The sequence below is a fragment of the Rattus rattus genome, chromosome 1 (genome assembly GCF_011064425.1).
Source record: "Rattus rattus isolate New Zealand chromosome 1, Rrattus_CSIRO_v1, whole genome shotgun sequence".
NCBI classification, from domain to species: domain Eukaryota; kingdom Metazoa; phylum Chordata; class Mammalia; order Rodentia; family Muridae; genus Rattus; species Rattus rattus.
Genome location: NC_046154.1, coordinates 18,833,887 through 18,850,109, shown reverse-complemented (window position 1 = coordinate 18,850,109; position 16,223 = coordinate 18,833,887). Strand labels below are relative to the sequence as shown.

At 50.3% G+C, this 16,223-nt stretch overlaps 2 protein-coding genes across 3 annotated transcripts; one reads left to right on the top strand and one right to left on the bottom strand.

The window, feature by feature from the left end:
- Nucleotides 1–1,309: 1,309 nt before the first annotated feature.
- LOC116893702 (aflatoxin B1 aldehyde reductase member 3) lies at nt 1,310–8,915 on the top strand. Its single transcript, XM_032895422.1, has 7 exons — nt 1,310–1,566; nt 4,091–4,278; nt 4,478–4,582; nt 4,795–4,891; nt 5,129–5,228; nt 7,605–7,734; nt 8,656–8,915. The coding sequence occupies exons 1-7, from the start codon at nt 1,365–1,367 to the stop codon at nt 8,815–8,817; spliced, it is 984 nt and encodes a 327-aa protein (XP_032751313.1). The 5' UTR covers nt 1,310–1,364; the 3' UTR covers nt 8,818–8,915.
- A 1,747-nt stretch (nt 8,916–10,662) lies between these two features.
- Nucleotides 10,663–16,221, bottom strand: Mrto4 (MRT4 homolog, ribosome maturation factor). Of its 2 annotated transcripts, XM_032895385.1 has the most exons (8): nt 15,893–16,221; nt 13,632–13,690; nt 12,859–12,962; nt 12,236–12,317; nt 11,909–11,976; nt 11,515–11,666; nt 11,097–11,173; nt 10,663–11,014 (listed from the first exon to the last, which is right to left on the bottom strand). In XM_032895385.1, exons 1-8 carry the CDS (start codon nt 15,918–15,920, stop codon nt 10,862–10,864), a joined length of 723 nt encoding a protein of 240 aa, XP_032751276.1. In that variant the 5' UTR covers nt 15,921–16,221; the 3' UTR covers nt 10,663–10,861. The 2 variants fall into 2 exon arrangements, with proteins under 2 accessions (XP_032751276.1, XP_032751283.1); XM_032895392.1 differs by lacking the exon at nt 15,893–16,221 and having other exon boundaries at nt 12,859–13,022.
- Between the last annotated feature and the right edge of the window lie 2 nt (nt 16,222–16,223).

Here is a 16,223-nt window from a genome sequence, read left to right as displayed (position 1 = left end):
CATAAAATAAAATAAATAAAAAGAAAAAACTATATATGTATGCATATATGCATATATACATAAACGTACATATGTGTATATATATAATATTAAAAACCAAAGAAACATTCCCATTAGGTTTTCCATATGCTACTTGAGTAGCTCTTAACCTGTTGGGAACCTTTTTTGAGCAAATCTTTATCCAGTTGTTACTTTATATGTAGATGGTTCTAGAATACTGACTACTCATCCCATTACTCCCATGTTCTTATTATGCAGGGCTAAAACGCACAACTGGATGCCCTTGAGAAAGGGCTATTTTCAGAGTGCCTGGATGGACAGCAAAGAAATCAAACCAACCACTTAAATAAAAATTTATTGACAATAAATAATTTTATACATTAAAAAAGAACCCTTAACACACACACACAAAAAAAAAAACAAACCAAAGAAACAGTTGTATATGAGCTTTTGTGTGAACTTAGTGTTTCATTTCCTTGAATTAAAAAATAAAAAACCTGGAAGGATAAACTGCTGAATCATTTCCCCTGACCTTTGGTAAACACCTAGGTGTGAGGGTGATGGAGATACTGGTCTCCACCCTTCTCATTTCTCCCCAACCTTGGTGGAACCCCTCACATGTTTGGCAAGCTTATGTTTAACCTATGGCCAAACCTCAACTCATCTGTCCAGCTATTGGTTCTTCCGAAGGCCTTGTCTCTTGTGGCCTAGGCTGATCTAACACTTGGTTTGTAGCCAAGGTGTACTTTGAATTCCCAATCTTCCCGGTCTCCACCTTCCTCTTCAAAGTGCAAGGGTTACAAGTCCATGCCTGGAGTGATCGAGTGAGTGGACGAGTGAGTTCATTAGAACAACAAAACAAGGGGCTGGGGATTTAGCCCAGGGGAAGAGCGCTTACCAAGGAAGCGCAAGGCCCTGGGTTAGGTCCCCAGCTCCGAAAAAAAAAACCAAAAAAAAAAAAAAAAACAACAACAACAACAACAGCAACAAAAATTTGTTGCAATCTTCCTCCCTCGTGTGTTGGAATTAAAAGCTTAAAAGCGTGAGATCACCCACCCCTAAGCTTCTTGAAGGAGGGGACAGAGATGCAGGATGGCTCAGGAGCGAGGCAGCTTTCAGCAACTTAACTCAAGGGGACCTACCATCTAGTACCAGGCAGCTTTGGTGGAGAAGGTCCTCAACTTTACAGAAGTCGCTTGCAGCAGCCAGCACAATCCCGCCCCACCTCTGCTCGCCCGTCCCTAGGGCGTGGCCACAACCGGTTAATAAAAGTCCGGGAGCCTCTCCACCCTCTAGGGCTGCAGACTGCGGGATCCAACATCCTCTCTTACCCTCCATCTTCTGCCACCTCTACCACGGTCACCATGTCGCAAGCCCTGCCTGCCACTGTGCTGGGTGCCATGGAGATGGGTCGCCGCATGGATGTGACCTCCAGCTCCGCGTCGGTGCGCGCCTTCCTGCAGCGCGGCCACACGGAGATAGACACCGCCTTCGTGTATGCGAACGGTCAGTCTGAGACCATCCTAGGAGACCTGGGGCTCGGACTGGGCCGCAGCGGCTGCAAAGGTAACTGTCATTCCTGTCACCCCCTTGTCCCAGCACAGCTTCATTAGGCTCCCGGGGCTCTGATCTCCCCGGGACGCTGATCTCCCCGTGTCCACCCAGAAGCTCTGAGAACTGCAACTCTTCAGGCATGCAAACTCTTCCGGCAGGTCCAGCTTTGCATATCTCGTTCCTAACCCTGGTCCTGCCTGGAACTTGTGGCTAGCCTATCTCTGAGCTCCTGGCTGCTGCCCAGCACGTGTCCCTTATCTGCAGGACTCCTGTTTTTGTGGCACTGCTCAGCACCAGTTCAGACTGAAACCTTCTTCTTTCTTTGCTTATGGCCCGGGATCCTGTAGACGGTGAGCCTGTTGGTCAAAAGGGCCTTCTGCTTTACCAGGGTGGCAGCCATAGGAGCTACAGTAGCCTCAAAAGGGAACAGGGGCCAGGAGTGGTGTAGCTGTCTTGAGCTCTTGACTCAGTTGGTCCCCTGCCTTAGTTTCTCAAGTGGTGGAACTACACTTCCTTGGGCGGGTACTTTCATTGCAGAACTCTTTCCCTGCTGGAGAGATGACTCAGTGGTTAGAGCACTGACTGCTGTTTCAGAGGTCCTGAGTTCAATCCCAGCATCCACATGGTGGCTCACAACCATCTGTGATGGGATCTGATGCCCTCTTCTGGTGTGTCTGAAGAAAGCAACAGTGTACTCACCTACATTTAAAAAAAGGGAGGGTGGTGGTGGGGATTTAGCTCAGTGGTAGAGCACTTGCCTAGCAAGCTCAAGGCCCTGGGTTCGGTCCCCAGCTCTGAAAAAAAGAAGAAAAAAAAGAAGAAGAAGAAGGAAAAAGAACTCTTTCTCCTCAGCCATCGCCCTTCCTCACGCACTCTACTGTAGGGTTTTGCTTCTTGATTTATAGCACAGTGGGAGCTAGAATAGTAGCAGACCTATTCAGTGCATTCAGCGGCCTGCTGTTTCCAGATCTCCTGGCTATCCTGAGGGAAAGTGATGGGCTGTTTTGTATTTTGTGAAAGGTTCCCTGTGCAGCCCAGGAGAGCCCAGGCTTTGCGTGTGGCTCCTACCTCAGCCTCCAGAGTGTTGCCATCACACACGTTGCACATTACCATGAGAACCTGGATCTGACTTCTGTTTGAATTGTTTTTTTTTTTTTTTTTTTTTCAGAGCTGAGCTAAATCCCCAACCCCCTTGAATTGTCTTTTTGACCCTCCCTCCTTCCCCTGCTTGGGTTCAGGACTGGTTGGGCTAGAGCCACAGCTGATGTTTGATCAGGAAGGGCAAGTCAAGCGGCAGAATAGAAAAATTCCAAGTATGTGATTGCTCAGGTCTCAAGGGTTCCACTGACTGCTTTTGGGCTGCTAAACTGACTTTTCAGGTATGGAAAGTTCCTTTTGCCCATCCATCCATTCATCCATCCATCCATCAACCATCCATCCATCCATCCATCATCCATCCATCCATCTATACACCCACCCACCCACCCACTCATCCATCCATCTATACACCCACCCATCCATCCATCCATCCATCCATCCATCCATCCATCCATCCATCCATCATCCATTCAACTGGGGTTCTCAGCAGGGGCAGGGAGAGAAGCAGGGACTCACACAGAGAGCCCAGCACTGCTGTTTCCATGAGTGGAGTCTGTAGCTGGCCCTGACTTTCCTTGTCACATGCCTCAGTCAAGCCTTCCTGTCTCTGTCCCCAGTTCCTTTGGCACCTTCCTCTCACCCTGTGATCAGACCTGCCCTGCCCATGGTCCATGCTGCATTAAGGCTCATCTTTCAAAGCATCTTAAGGTGACCGCAAAGCTCTGGACTACAACCCCTAGTCTAAAGTCAAAACTCCATGTTGGGTACTCTCAATGCTGTTTTGCTTCTGGTCTCCTATGTCCTCTGCCCCAGACCGTGCTCTGGTACCTGGGGTGGCAGGTGTGAGGCCTTCTGCTCATGGATTTTAAAGCAAGGTTTACAGTCCCAATAAGCAACTGTCACAGGGAGGATGCCGCCCATTCGTAATGTCCACAGTCAGTTAAGCCTGATCAACCCTCAGGACTTCTCCATAGGCTGTTTGTCTCTCTCATTGTTACTTACGGTCGGCCGACCTGAGGAGCAGCAAGTTTAATCAAAGCCACAGCTCCTAAGAGCACAGTTGGAATTTGACCCAGTTATATCTCTCTCTGCCTTTTTCCGTGTGTATATTTCTTATCTCCCCCTATCACCCTCCCTTTCTGCTTTCTCCTGTTTGTGCATGCATGCGTGTGTGTGTGTGTGTGTGTGTGAGTGTGTGTGTGTGTGTGTGTGTGTGTGTGTGTGTGTGTGAGTGTTGATACAGATTTCACATGAGCCCAGCTTTGTACTCTGCAGGCAAGAGTGACCTTGAGCCCCCGATGATCCCTGTGTCCATTTCCTCAGGCTTGCAGTCAGAGGGAGGCGCCACCTTGTCCTTCTCAGCCCTGTTCCTTCACTGTCACAATAGATCCTCTGTTTGATAAAGTGACGTCAACTTTCATCTTTTCCTCCCGGAAAGTCAAAATTGCCACCAAGGCTGCCCCAATGTTTGGGAAGACACTGAAGCCGGCCGATGTTCGGTTCCAACTGGAGACGTCACTGAAGAGGCTGCAGTGTCCCCGGGTGGACCTCTTCTATTTACACTTACCAGACCACGGCACTCCTATAGAGGAGACCCTGCAGGCCTGCCACCAGCTGCATCAGGAGGTGAGGGAGGGCCCTGATGCTCTCTGACCCTTTCACCTTGACCCTGCTAGGAGAGCGAGTGCCGGGAGCACACACAGAGCTGGGCTCTGACCACACTCCAGGTTCCTCACACGGTCTCTCCTCCTGGTCCCCTGAGCTGGGCTGGGCTGTGATGGAACCTCTCCCTGAGCTGGGTTGTGATGGAGTCTCTCACCTATAGGGCAAGTTTGTGGAGCTTGGTCTGTCCAACTATGCCTCCTGGGAAGTGGCTGAGATTTGTACCCTCTGCAAGAAAAATGGCTGGATCATGCCAACTGTGTACCAGGTAAGAGTGATTTGGTGTGCTGGGACCATTCAGACTCAGGTCCAAGACTCCACTGATCCTGGATCTTTGGGTAAAACCACAAAGTAGGTGATTATATATGCCCTGATTGTCAAGGTCTAGGATTGTTAAGGATTAAACTGGGGGACTTTACAAAGGTACATTTGGGGTCTCTTTTCTTGACATGTTCACCTTTTCCCACTGTCTCCCTGCAGGGCATGTACAACGCCACCACCAGGCAGGTGGAGACTGAGCTCCTCCCCTGCCTCAGACACTTCGGATTAAGGTTCTACGCCTTCAACCCTTTGGCTGGTATGGGCTGCCATGGGGACCTGCCTTATGGGTCGGAGGGCATACCCGGCCTGACTCTACGGATTGCTGCCCTGGTGGATCCCCAATCCAGACCCTGGGAGTCAGGGAGCTTTGAGAAGGGGGTGCCTGAGTGCCCTTCTTTCCAGACTCCCTTCTGCTCTCCAGTTCCTAGCCAAGAATGACCTGGCTATCTCTGGGAGGAATCTTGGCCAGGGTCTAACTGCTGATTCCCCACAGGGGGCCTGCTGACTGGCAGATATAAATACCAGGATAAGGATGGGAAGAATCCTGAGAGTCGTTTCTTTGGGAATCCATATTCTCAAATATACATGGACCGGTGAGCTACGGGTGTGGTCTGTATCTGAGGAAGAAGTGCTATAGGTTTCCTTAGTCTGAGGTCGTTTCTCTGGGGACCTGCCCTTGTGTGGTTATTAAGACCTAAGACTCTGGGTGTTAGCTGTCCTGGGCATTTGAGGTTCATTCATGGGCTGTCATATGGATCCTGTGATGTCTGTACGATTGCTACTCTATGTGTCTTTCTTGGGAAGAGTTTGTCCACTGCCAGCAGTGAGAGGACAACCCAAGATAGACCTGGGGGAGTCTGGGGGTAGGTGTTGACTCTATGAGCTAATGTCCTGTCACATCTTGCATCTTGGTAGTGAAATTGTCATCATTGTCTCAGGCAGTCACAGGGACAGCTGCTGAGGCCAATCTCCTTCCTCTTCCTCCTCTCCCCCTCCTCCCCCCTCTTCTCCTCCCTCCTTCTTCTTCCTTTCCTTCTTCTTGTTCTCCTCCTCCTCCACCCCCTCTTCTTCTTCCTCCTCTTCCTCTTCCTCTTCCTCTTCCTCTTCAGCTTGAGTCAGGATCTCTTGTACCCTGTGTTGGCCTCAAACTTGCTTTGTAGCTGAAGATGACTCTGACTCCCGATTCCCTTGCCCTCACATCTGCAGAATTATGCGATTTTGGTTTTGGTGTTGATTTTTTGGTTTGTCGAGACAGGATTTCTCTGTGTAGCCCTGGCTGTCCTGGAACTCTGTCTGTAGACAAGGCTGGCTTGAACTCAGAAATGTTGGGATTAAAGTACACCATCATTGCCTGACCAAAGAGCTAGGATTTCCAGTGTTTGTCAACATACTCTGCTTCAAAATTCTTTTTAAAGATTTAATTATTTTACATATATGAGTACATTGTAGCTGTCATGAGACATACTTATGGTATCGCATCCTGTTACATATGGTTTGAGTCACCACGTGGTGGCTGGGAATTGAATCAGGACCTCCGGAAGAGCAGTCAGTGCTCTTAACTGCTGAGACATCTCTCCAACCCACTGTGGTTCAAAATTTAAGTATCTAAATTTTTGAACTGATGGAGGAAGCTGAGGCAGAAGGATTACAAGTATGAGGGCTGCCTATAGCTTGGGGATGGAATGCTCAAAGCCTTGGGGTCAATTCCCAGTACTGGAAGAAAAGTTAAATGTGAAACCTCATCAGCTATTGTCTTCTTTTCCTTAGTGATGTTTGTTCTGTTTTGAGGCAGAGTTTGGTCCAGGTTAGCCTGCAACTTGTAATCCTCCTGCTTCAGCCTCCTGAGAGGTTGGAGTAGATGTCTGTGTCCCTGTGGCTTGGACACTGTGAAACTTTTACATTTGCTTCCCCTCTGCCACCTCGGTTGCCATGTCCCTCCCAAGATACATTTTTTTTTTTTTTTTTTTTTTTTTTTGAGCTGGGGACCAAACCCAGGGCCCTGAGCTTGCTGGGCAAGTGCTCCAAGCTGAGCTAAATCCCAACCCCCCAAGGTTCATTTCTGAGCACAGGCTGACACATTTGCTTTTTGTATTCTCTGTCTGGGAAGGAAAGGCACAACAACCAAGATCCTGCATGAGGCTCCAGTGCTGGTTTTGTTGAAAAGGTCAAAGGTGAAAGCAGCAAGCAGTTTATGTCAGCCTTCCTCCTGTACCCTGCTTGACTCAAGCCCTGTCTGTTGGGAGTGTGTTGCTTACTGCTAGAACACTTGCTGAGGTGCTGAGCGTGCATGCACGAGGCCTTGCATTTAATGCCTCTCACCTCACAGCAAAACCACAACCAACAAAAACACCCCTCCCTGTAGCCTTCCCCACTATAGTCTGTGATCCTCCTCTCTGGGAGGAGAAACCATGGTTGCACAGTTGTTCTCAGTTCACACACTCTCAGAGCCCAGGACTCCCTTCTAGAGAATCAAGGCTGGAGGGCCTTCATCATGGTCACCCCTTTAATCTATGCAGCACCATTAGCTCTTCGCCTGATGAAGTCACCGAGACAGGCGGGCAGGGAGTGTCCTCTCCCTCAGTAAGTGGGTTAGTGAGTGAGTGTAGGCAATGGAGGAGGCTCAGCCAAGGTCACAGAAGCTGGACCAGTGCCCAGGCCTCACTGTGGGCTTTTGTGTGACCCAGGGCTCACAAGTAGGGTGCTTGTGGGAACCTAAGAGGGCATCAGATCATGTTATAGATGGCTGCAAGGCACCATGTAGTTACTGGGAATTGAACTCAGGACCTCTAGAAGAGCAGTCAGTGCCCTTAACCACTGAGCCATCTCTCCAGCCTGGAGACCTGTATGTTCTGATACTTAGGTCTTAGTGCTGTCTGAAGACATAGGCCACCTCAGGGGTGCAGGGGTTTAGTCGCCCTCTAGCTGCCCTCAAGATACTGACCCCAGTGTTGCCCTTCCCACCCATTCAGCTACTGGAAGGAGGAACACTTCAATGGCATCGCCTTGGTGGAGAAGGCTCTGAAGACTACCTATGGCCCCACTGCCCCCAGTATGATCTCAGCTGCCCTACGGTGGATGTACCATCACTCACAGCTCAAGGTAGCCCAGCTGGGCCCGGCTTAGCCTGTGCTGTGAAGTCGGATGGGAGGAGGAGGAAGCTTAGAAGTGACAGAGGCCAACTGCTGAGACTATGTCTTCTCTGGCCCAGTGTCAAGAGCTATGTGAAGACTAGTCATCTTGACTTATTTTTTCTCTCAAAGATCTCGTTATGTTTATTTTGTTTGTTTTTTGCCCGACGTGTTCTGTGTGTACACAGTGCCTGCAGAGGCCAGGAGACGGTGGCGACTCTCCTGGGATTGTAGTAAAAGGTGGTTGTAAGAAGTAGGCGCTTAGGGGTTGGGGATTTAGCTCAGTGGTGGGCCCTTGCCTAGGAAAAAAAGCAGAAGGCCTGGGTTTGGGGATCCTCAGTGGTAGGCTCTGAAAAAAAAAAAAAAAAAAAAAAAATAGGCCCTGGAAAGTGAACCCAGTTCCTCTGCAAGAGCAGGAACTACTTGTAGTTACTGAGCCATTTTGCAGCCCTAATGATCTCAACTGGTTGAGAGGCTGGTTTAAGTTCCAAAGGTGTACATGGAAGGAAATTAGCACAGATCTGACTCTGAAAAGTACATTTTAAAAAGTATTTATTACGGCCCTTCCTGGAAAGAGAACTCAGGTCTGTGTCCCTGGGCTGGACGTGGGATGAAATCCCTTCCTGCTGTCCCAGCTTCCTCTCCCTGACCCCTTTCTCCAGCGTGGACATTCTTGGGGTAATGGTGCTCTTTTAATATCTGGTAAATGCCAGGCCTGGAGAAAAATGATTCCCAAACTGTCCTGCAGGGTAGAGAAGACTAGATGACCTTGCTGTTTGGAGACAATAGTTTTCTCTTAGCAGCAACAGGGCCTTAAGTAAAAACAGATCAAGGGACAGGCAGGAAGCCATCAGGTGGCGGAAGTATGTTGAAAGCAGGTTCTTTCTTGCAGGGCACCCATGGGGATGCAGTCATTCTGGGCATGTCCAGTCTGGAACAACTGGAGCAGAACTTGGCCTTGGTCGAGGAAGGGCCTCTGGAGCCAGCTGTTGTGGATGCCTTTGACCAAGCCTGGAACCTAGTTGCCCACGAGTGTCCCAACTACTTCCGCTAAGATACATCTGCCTTGGGGAGGCGCAGCTTACTGCCTGCCCCGCCTTGTCCTGGGCTCCATCTGATCTGGTTCTTTCCTCTTTAGACAGGTCACTGTCTGAGCCCCAATACCCTCCTGCTGAATAAAACTGTCCCCTGTCACAGCCTGGGCTACAGCTGACCTAGTGGCCTTATTCTCTTGAATGCCTGAGGCTTGTATCCATGCTCTTTCCCAGGGTCCAGAGGAAGTGGGAAGGAGTGCCTGGTCTTTAGAGGGCAGTGGTCCAGTGCTTTCCTCAAAAACTGCCAGGTTCAATCTGGCACCAGCTGTGTGCCTTCCTCCTGACCATGGAGTCCCACAGCAGTGGACAGCGCCTAGGTGCTCTCTGCCCCAACTAAAGTCTCACTTACCTGAATCCTCAGATTACACAGGTTGAAGGTTGTAATTTCCACAACCATCCTCCGTGCAGAGCACAGGCAACAAGAAACTGAAAGCATCCCCCACCCCCAGATCAACATAGCATAGCAGGAGGCAGGGATGGAGGTCAAAGTAAAGAACAGATCTGGAGGAGGGCATTGAATACTAAGCAACATTTTAATTGATTTGGCGGCAAGTGCTTCTGTCTGCTGAAACATCTCACTGGTCTTTCTTTTTTTCCCCTTTGAGACAATGTATCCGTGTGTGGTCATGGCTGTCCTGAATTCTGCCTCCCAAGTGCTGGTATTAAAGGTGTGAGCCACCCCCCCTGGGCCCTTTCTTTCTTTCTTTTTAAGATTTATTCTTTTTTTTTTTAAAGGTGTATTTATTTTTATGTATATGAGCACACTGTAGCTGTCTTGAGACACACCAGAAGGTGGCATCGGATCCCATCACAGATGGTTGTGAGCCACCATGTGGTTGCTGGGATTTGAACTCAGGTCCTCATGAAGAGCAGTCAGTGCTCTTAACCACTGAGCCACTTCTCCAGCACCTAGCCTGCCTTTTTTCAGCCTTATAGTTGATTGGTATCAAACTTTTTTTGAGATAGGCTCTATTTAGCCATGGGTGGCCTCCAATTTAGAGATTGGCCTCGGGTTGGGGATTTAGCTCAGCAGTAGAGCGCTTGCCTAGCAAACACAAGGCCCTGGGTTTGGTCCCCAGCTCCAAAAAAAAAAAAAAAAAAAAAAAAAAAAAAAAAAAAAAAAAGCAACTCAGAGATTGGCCTCCCTCTGCCTGGCTTGGCCTCAAATTTCAATCCTACCTCAGCCTCCTGAGGTGCTGGCATTCCAAGCATTATCATATTGGCTTGCCTTGGGTTTTTTGGGCATGATTATGATGACCTAAGGACCATCTTACTCAGTGTTGCTGTTTAACCCCCACATCCCTCCTCCAGGGTAGAGGTCAGGAACTCTGAGGATTTTCTGACCCACAGGTCTAACAACTCTCCTCACAGTTTCTGTGTGCTGCCAGGGAGGGACCTGCTGGCCTTAAGCATGGTTTATGATGCTTTACCATTGACTCGCACAGCACACAGTTACTAGTCAGCCAAGTGTGGTAGCACTTGAGGGGCAGAGGCCAGAAACTGCTGCAAGATCAAGACCAGCCTGTGCTTCATTGAGAACCTGACTCAAAATCCACTTGCTCCCAATCCCCTCCACCGCCCTGTGGCAAGCCTGTGTTCCTCACATCTTACCCCTGGCTTGCACGTATCTGTGTGCTTATTTATGTGTTAAGTGATGAAGCTGCCAGAGAATTAACTTTCTTCAGCAAACCCACTGCAAGCAAAGGGACATAGACACCCAAATACAGGGGTGCTCTCAGCCATCTGCAGTGCTGGCCCACCCAGCCCTAGCCCCGACTAGGCTGGAGCACAGCCGAAGGCCTTTATAAAGAGTCTCTGCTGTCTACAGGGAGCACCCTGAAGACAAAATTTTATTCTTTATAAAAACAAAGTCACTGCCCAGCACCTCCCTTGTCTTTATCCATAGCAAAAAACCAGCTGCTCCCTCCAGGGGGCGACAGTAGTCCTGGGGGGTCCAGTGGAGATGAAGAACTTGCTGGAAGGCCTTGGTTCTGGTTCCCAGGGTCAGCTGTCATCCTCCTCCTCCTCAGACTCCCCCTCAGACTCAGGCGCGCTCTCTGGAAGGTCATCGTCCATCTGCTGGAATCTCCCTGAATGGGCATCCCACATGTATTTGATGGTCACTTTGAATTCGGCCATCTCATACCCAAACAGCTTCTGTAAGGGGTGGAGGAAGGGGAGTGAGCAGGAGCAGCTGAGTGGCAGCGGCCCCTCCCCCAGGTCGCAGGCCCAGACTCACCAGGACACGGGCCTGCTCTGGGGTCAGCACGTCACCCTCCTTGCATACTTCATAGTCAGACAGCAGGGTCACCACACCTGTGGGAGGGCAGCACCATGTCACCCCCAGCCTTAGGAAGCATGCAGCCCTGTTCCCTGAGGGACAGTGGCAGCCTCCTCCCTGCAGGAGGCGAGGAGTGCTCAGCTCTGCCTTCACAGGACAAACTGTGTCTAGGGGAGCTGGTTTAGGGGAGCGTCTGGGGCAGGGGTCCCCGAGCTGCTCTTCGCTCTGTGCAGGTGCTGCTTTGCCTGCACCAGTGCCTATGGCATCACATGAATACCTGCTGCCTGTGTGGGCCTGACGTGGGTCCTGGGAAGCAAACCACGTCCTCTGAAGAGCAGCCAGTGCTCTGGACCCTAAGCACCTCCCAGCCTCCTACCTTTCTTGAGGGCAGTGGGCAGACCCAGCTGCCTCAGCTGTGGCTCCATGGAATGAGGGAACTGTTTCAGCGGCCCTGGATCCAGGCTCACAGTGAAAGTTGCTTTGTTCCCCGCTCGAGCAAAATCCATTTCTGTATACTTGGTGAACCACCTAAGTTAGAGAAGGGTGAAGGTAACGTTCCTGGAAACGCCGCCATTCAGCTGAAGTCCAGCTTCCTTTGAGTGGCATGGTCTGGGGCTTGCTGTGCGTAGCCATGTTGGCAGGCAGAGGGGAGGACCAGGACAGAGAGAATACCAGAACCCCGGTTAGGTTACAGAGTAGTTTCAGTAAGAGCCTGGTATCTCTTCAGTTTTCCCTGACTCTCAGCCTCTTCCTCCCTCAGAGACACTCACTCATTCACCTCCTCCTTCGTGCGGTTGGTAAAAAGGAGCCCAACTTCACCTCTCAACTTCTTGCTGACCTGAAAAACACAAGTGAACACCACTGCTTCTTCACCAGGGGCAACTTACCTATAGAAATCACCTGGATCACCTAAAACCACTTCTCGTTGGCAGAACTCCTAGTAAGTAGGGCAGGCTATAGAGGGCATGGCCCCATGGGTCTGGAGATTAAGAACACAGAGTTGGGCCGAGTTTGGCTCTCCTGAACCCACAGGCCAGTCCCACAGCTGAAAAGAGCAGGAGAGGCAGGGGCTGCCTCAGGGAGGGCCAGTGACCTACCTGATGTAGGTTGTCTTTGTATTCATCAGACGGGCTTCGCCCCAAGGCCACCATCATCACCTTGTTTTTGCCAAAGAACATCCTACCATGAAGAAGGAGGCTGTGAGCCAACGCCCAGGAGTTCAGGGAGCCCAGAACCAGGCGATAGGAGGTGTGGCCAGAGCCCCTGTTCTCCATGTAACCCAGCCATGTGTTCCCAGGATTCTTGTTTTCATTTTCTTATCCACAGAATCAGATCTTGCCAACAGTTTGACAGCTCACTCCGAGCCTCAAACGTCACTTATCCGTGTCTGGCTGTGGGCAGGAGTGTGTCCCACAGTCCCTACTAGAGTGGTACGGCAAGACAGTGACCCCAGAGCCACCCGCACATGTATTGTAACCCATCAGCCCCTGGGGCCTGCTTTGGGGTCAGATGTACATGATGACACTCTACTAGACTGTGCCAGACACCAGGGGCCACTTTCCTGAACCACAGAGTAACCAACAAATCCTGTCCCAGCAGCTCAGGGAAAGGCCAACTCTAACGGAAGCCGTGCCCCTTAGCAGGGGAGCTGCAGACACCGAGGTCAGCCTGCTCCAGGGCTCTGATGAGAGCAGCTCTCTCCTCTTCCCACTGCGCTCACCGGCTGTGCTTCCAGGCATTCCGGATGTCCTTCAGCTTGCTGTTCCTCATGTTGGCCACAGAGAAGATGAAGAGGTACTTGTAGGTGTCCACGCATTTCCGAAGCTGTGGGACAATTCATGAGGCTCTGGAGTTGAGGCGCAGCACGGGCTGGGCAACTCTGGCCTCACACAAGAGAAGCGGCCATAGGCCTTTAAGCTTCCATTGGCGTGACTGACACCAGTGTTACCTACTCCGGAAGGTGAGCAGGGACCCAAACCCTGTGGTCTTTCCATGACCAATGTGGAACAATCACCCTTTTTCCTTAGTCCATTTAGTTGATCTAGAAACATCTACCCGCCCTGGGAAAGCCCCTGCTAAATCAGAACACAAGGAGCCTCATCTTATCAACAAGGAGAGACACTGCATCCTCATGGCCTTGGCCAGGCTTCTGGCTGAAGCCTCCCTGTGGTAAAGCCCCATTTCCAAAGTACAAGAATCTGTGCACTTGGAGACTGCTCTTACCTGGCCCAGAGCCAGCAGCTCAGGGGCAGACGGAGGCCACAGTCACCACTGGGTCACCTCCAGCCTTCTAACACTGGGTAGCTTTATAAACTCACTGACAAGCTTTAGTTACCCCGAGTTTTGTAAAACATCAATAGCATCACCTAGTCCTGGGTCTCATTGATACTGTGGGAGGTGTGGAGACTCTGACACTGCTAACAGTCCAATCCCAACTCTGCTACCCAAACACATACGAGGGGGCGGGGTGGGGTGGGAGGAGCAAGCACTTACCTCTTCTATCAGGTTCTGCTTCAGTTCCAAGCCTTTCTTGGCAGTTTTTGTTAAGGAAACTAAAACCAAGAAAAAGAGACAGCAGCGAGTGATGAGTCTGGACACTCTGGAGACTAATTCTGCTTCTCTCTTTGGGGCTTGGTTAAACTAAGTAAGTGTGACGGAGGCAGCAATGGACACTGTCAATCCTGGCATTCAAGGTTGACAGAGTTTGCTTACCTAGCATTCTTGGACCCAGAGATCCCTATATAGATCCTTACCACAAAAGAAGTTCCTTGGGCCATGGGTGGGTCTACTGCTTTATGGCAATAGGGCTCATTGCTGCTGATAGAGCGCTGTGAGTGGGGGCCCTAACCTGGCTACTGAGGGATCAGAGTCACCACCTTAGTGAAGGCCCTTTCCTGCTACAGGGATGGTACACAGGCCATTGATGGCTAGGCTGGGCTATGGTATGATAGAGACCAATTCTTCCTTTTATAAAAAACCAGGATCTTGTTACATGGCTGTTTAGGCTGGCCTTGAACTCAAGATATATATCCTTGCTTTTGCTTCCTAAGGGGTGGGATTTCAGGCATGTACCATGTCATCCTGTTGGGACCTTATCTTTTCTATTCTATTTTAGACTTACGCTTCAATTTCATAATCTGGACCCAGGAATACAGTAACGCTGTGGATGGGGTAGACGGAGCGTACCAGAACCTCTACTGAAAAGTAACCAAGGTCCCACAAGCCACACCAGTTAGAAACAAGGCTATCAGGAAGTTTTTGGATGGCATCTATGTGTCTGAGAAGGGAACCGAGGAGGTTGATGAGTGAGACCTCAGTTTACTAGCTCCAGAAACATGGTGCTTATCCCAAATACAATCTGGGCTTTTTGGAGACAATAAAGAACTTATATATTGAAAAAAAAGAAAAGTAATCCAGGTCCTATTTGTCCTACTTTCAAGAGTTACTGGCATTTGCTTACATCTAACTAGGGCTCCCCAAAATCCTAATGACTCTCTAAGGACTCACTAAAACATCAGCTATAACACGCTCTGGTATTCCCAGGAGGTGATATGGCCTTTCATCAACCCTGCCTGCCACTCAGTCTATGCAAGGCACACAGTCAAAGGCAATCACACTGAGCCAGTCATTCCCCAGACTCTCCACTCCTAGGATTCTGGTACAACTTAGCATACATACTCCAGGTGGTCACTGGCTTTGCTGTCCTCATAATTCTCTGGACTATCAAGGCAGCCAAAGGGATCCTTTCAAAGCAAAGCCACATCAAAGGCCAGATCTCTTCCTCTCAAACCTACTTTACTATAGCCACACTGGCCTCTTGTCCCACAATAAGTTAACCACACTACAGACCCCTTTCATTCTAATATGTTCCCTCTATTCAAAACGACCTACCCGTTTGTCTTCTAGGTGCTGAGACTTTTCCTGACAGCATTATGCAAAACAGTATCACCTTCTCCATACACCACTTTGACTACCTGACACATTCTTACTTGACAGGGATATAGGTATAGGAGACAAACAAACACATACCCTACTAAGGTGGTTAGTCTGATGAAGCCAGACCCTTTTTGTTCAACTGTCTTGCCTTCCAACTTCCACAAAAGCGCTAGCCCGCTAGCTGAATGTAGTGGCTCAGTCTGGAATGCTAGTGTTTGGGGCCACGGCAGACAGATAGAGAGTTCAAGGCCCCAGCATTGGAACAAGCAAAAAAAAAAAAAAAAAAAAAAATTTAGGGGTTAAAAGAGGAACCCCCCCCCCGAAAAAAAAAAAAAAAAAAAAAAAAAAAAACCTCTACATTCTGGAGAATTCTTGGTCTATACACCAAATCTGAGCTACATTGCAAGATCCTCAAACACACAACGAGACGCGCGCACATGCCAGGGGATGTAGCTCAGGGCTCGGCGGGCGGGTAATGCTTGCCTAGTAAGAGTTTACTGCGTCCCATCCCTAACTCAACATAACTAGGTTTAGTGATGCATGCCTGTAATTCCAGCAATCGGGAGGTAGAAGCAGCAGGATCAGGAGTTTAAGACTATCCTCGTTGGCGAGCTCGACCCTGGCATATAAGACTCTGTTTCAGGAGCTGCTTGTCGGCTCGGACCAGTTTCCAGCTCTCTCGGTGTCGGCCCCGTACCAGTTTCCAGCTCTCTCGGTGACCTGCCGACGCCAACTCGCCAACCCGGCCGGCCGAGCTCCTCAGAGAGGCCTCGGCGTCTCACCCGTCGCCACCCACGACGCAGGTCCCCCGAACCTACCTTTCTTGTCACGCTTGGATTTGGGCATCGCGCTAAAGGCACGTGCGGCGGAAGACCGGGCGGCCCGTCAGGACCCGGGTGCCGCAGAGGCTTGTGGGGCGGCGCTCGGGGCTGCCTCTCTCGTGTGCCTGACCCGAACTGTGGCGAGCCCTCTCTTCCCTGCCTGCGTTCTGCCTAGGGCCTGGAAGGCCACTTCTCTGCCCAGGTTCCAGAGCCTTCCAGTCCCTTCGGCCCCTCTGATCGCCGCGGCTTCCGAATCCGGAACACTTCACCAAGGCCCTCGCGAACCGGTTCCTCTCTATGGCTCTCCGGAGGGAGGGGCTTGAGGCCT

What these genes read in the sequence shown, in the direction of transcription:
- LOC116893702 (XM_032895422.1), top strand. Translation starts at nt 1,365, where the DNA reads ATGTCGCAAGCCCTGCCTGCCACTGTGCTGGGTGCCATGGAGATGGGT. An exon ending in GCCACCAGCTGCATCAGGAG is followed by an intron (nt 4,279 to 4,477) that starts GTGAGGGAGGGC and finishes TCTCACCTATAG; the next exon opens with GGCAAGTTTGTGGAGCTTGG. An exon ending in CGCCTTCAACCCTTTGGCTG is followed by an intron (nt 4,892 to 5,128) that starts GTATGGGCTGCC and finishes GATTCCCCACAG; the next exon opens with GGGGCCTGCTGACTGGCAGA.
- Mrto4 (XM_032895385.1), bottom strand. Translation starts at nt 15,920, where the DNA reads ATGCCCAAATCCAAGCGTGACAAGAAAG. An exon ending in ACAAAGACAACCTACATCAG is followed by an intron (nt 11,977 to 12,235) that starts GTAGGTCACTGG and finishes TGTGTTTTTCAG; the next exon opens with GTCAGCAAGAAGTTGAGAGG. An exon ending in CAGAGCAGGCCCGTGTCCTG is followed by an intron (nt 11,015 to 11,096) that starts GTGAGTCTGGGC and finishes CACCCCTTACAG; the next exon opens with AAGCTGTTTGGGTATGAGAT.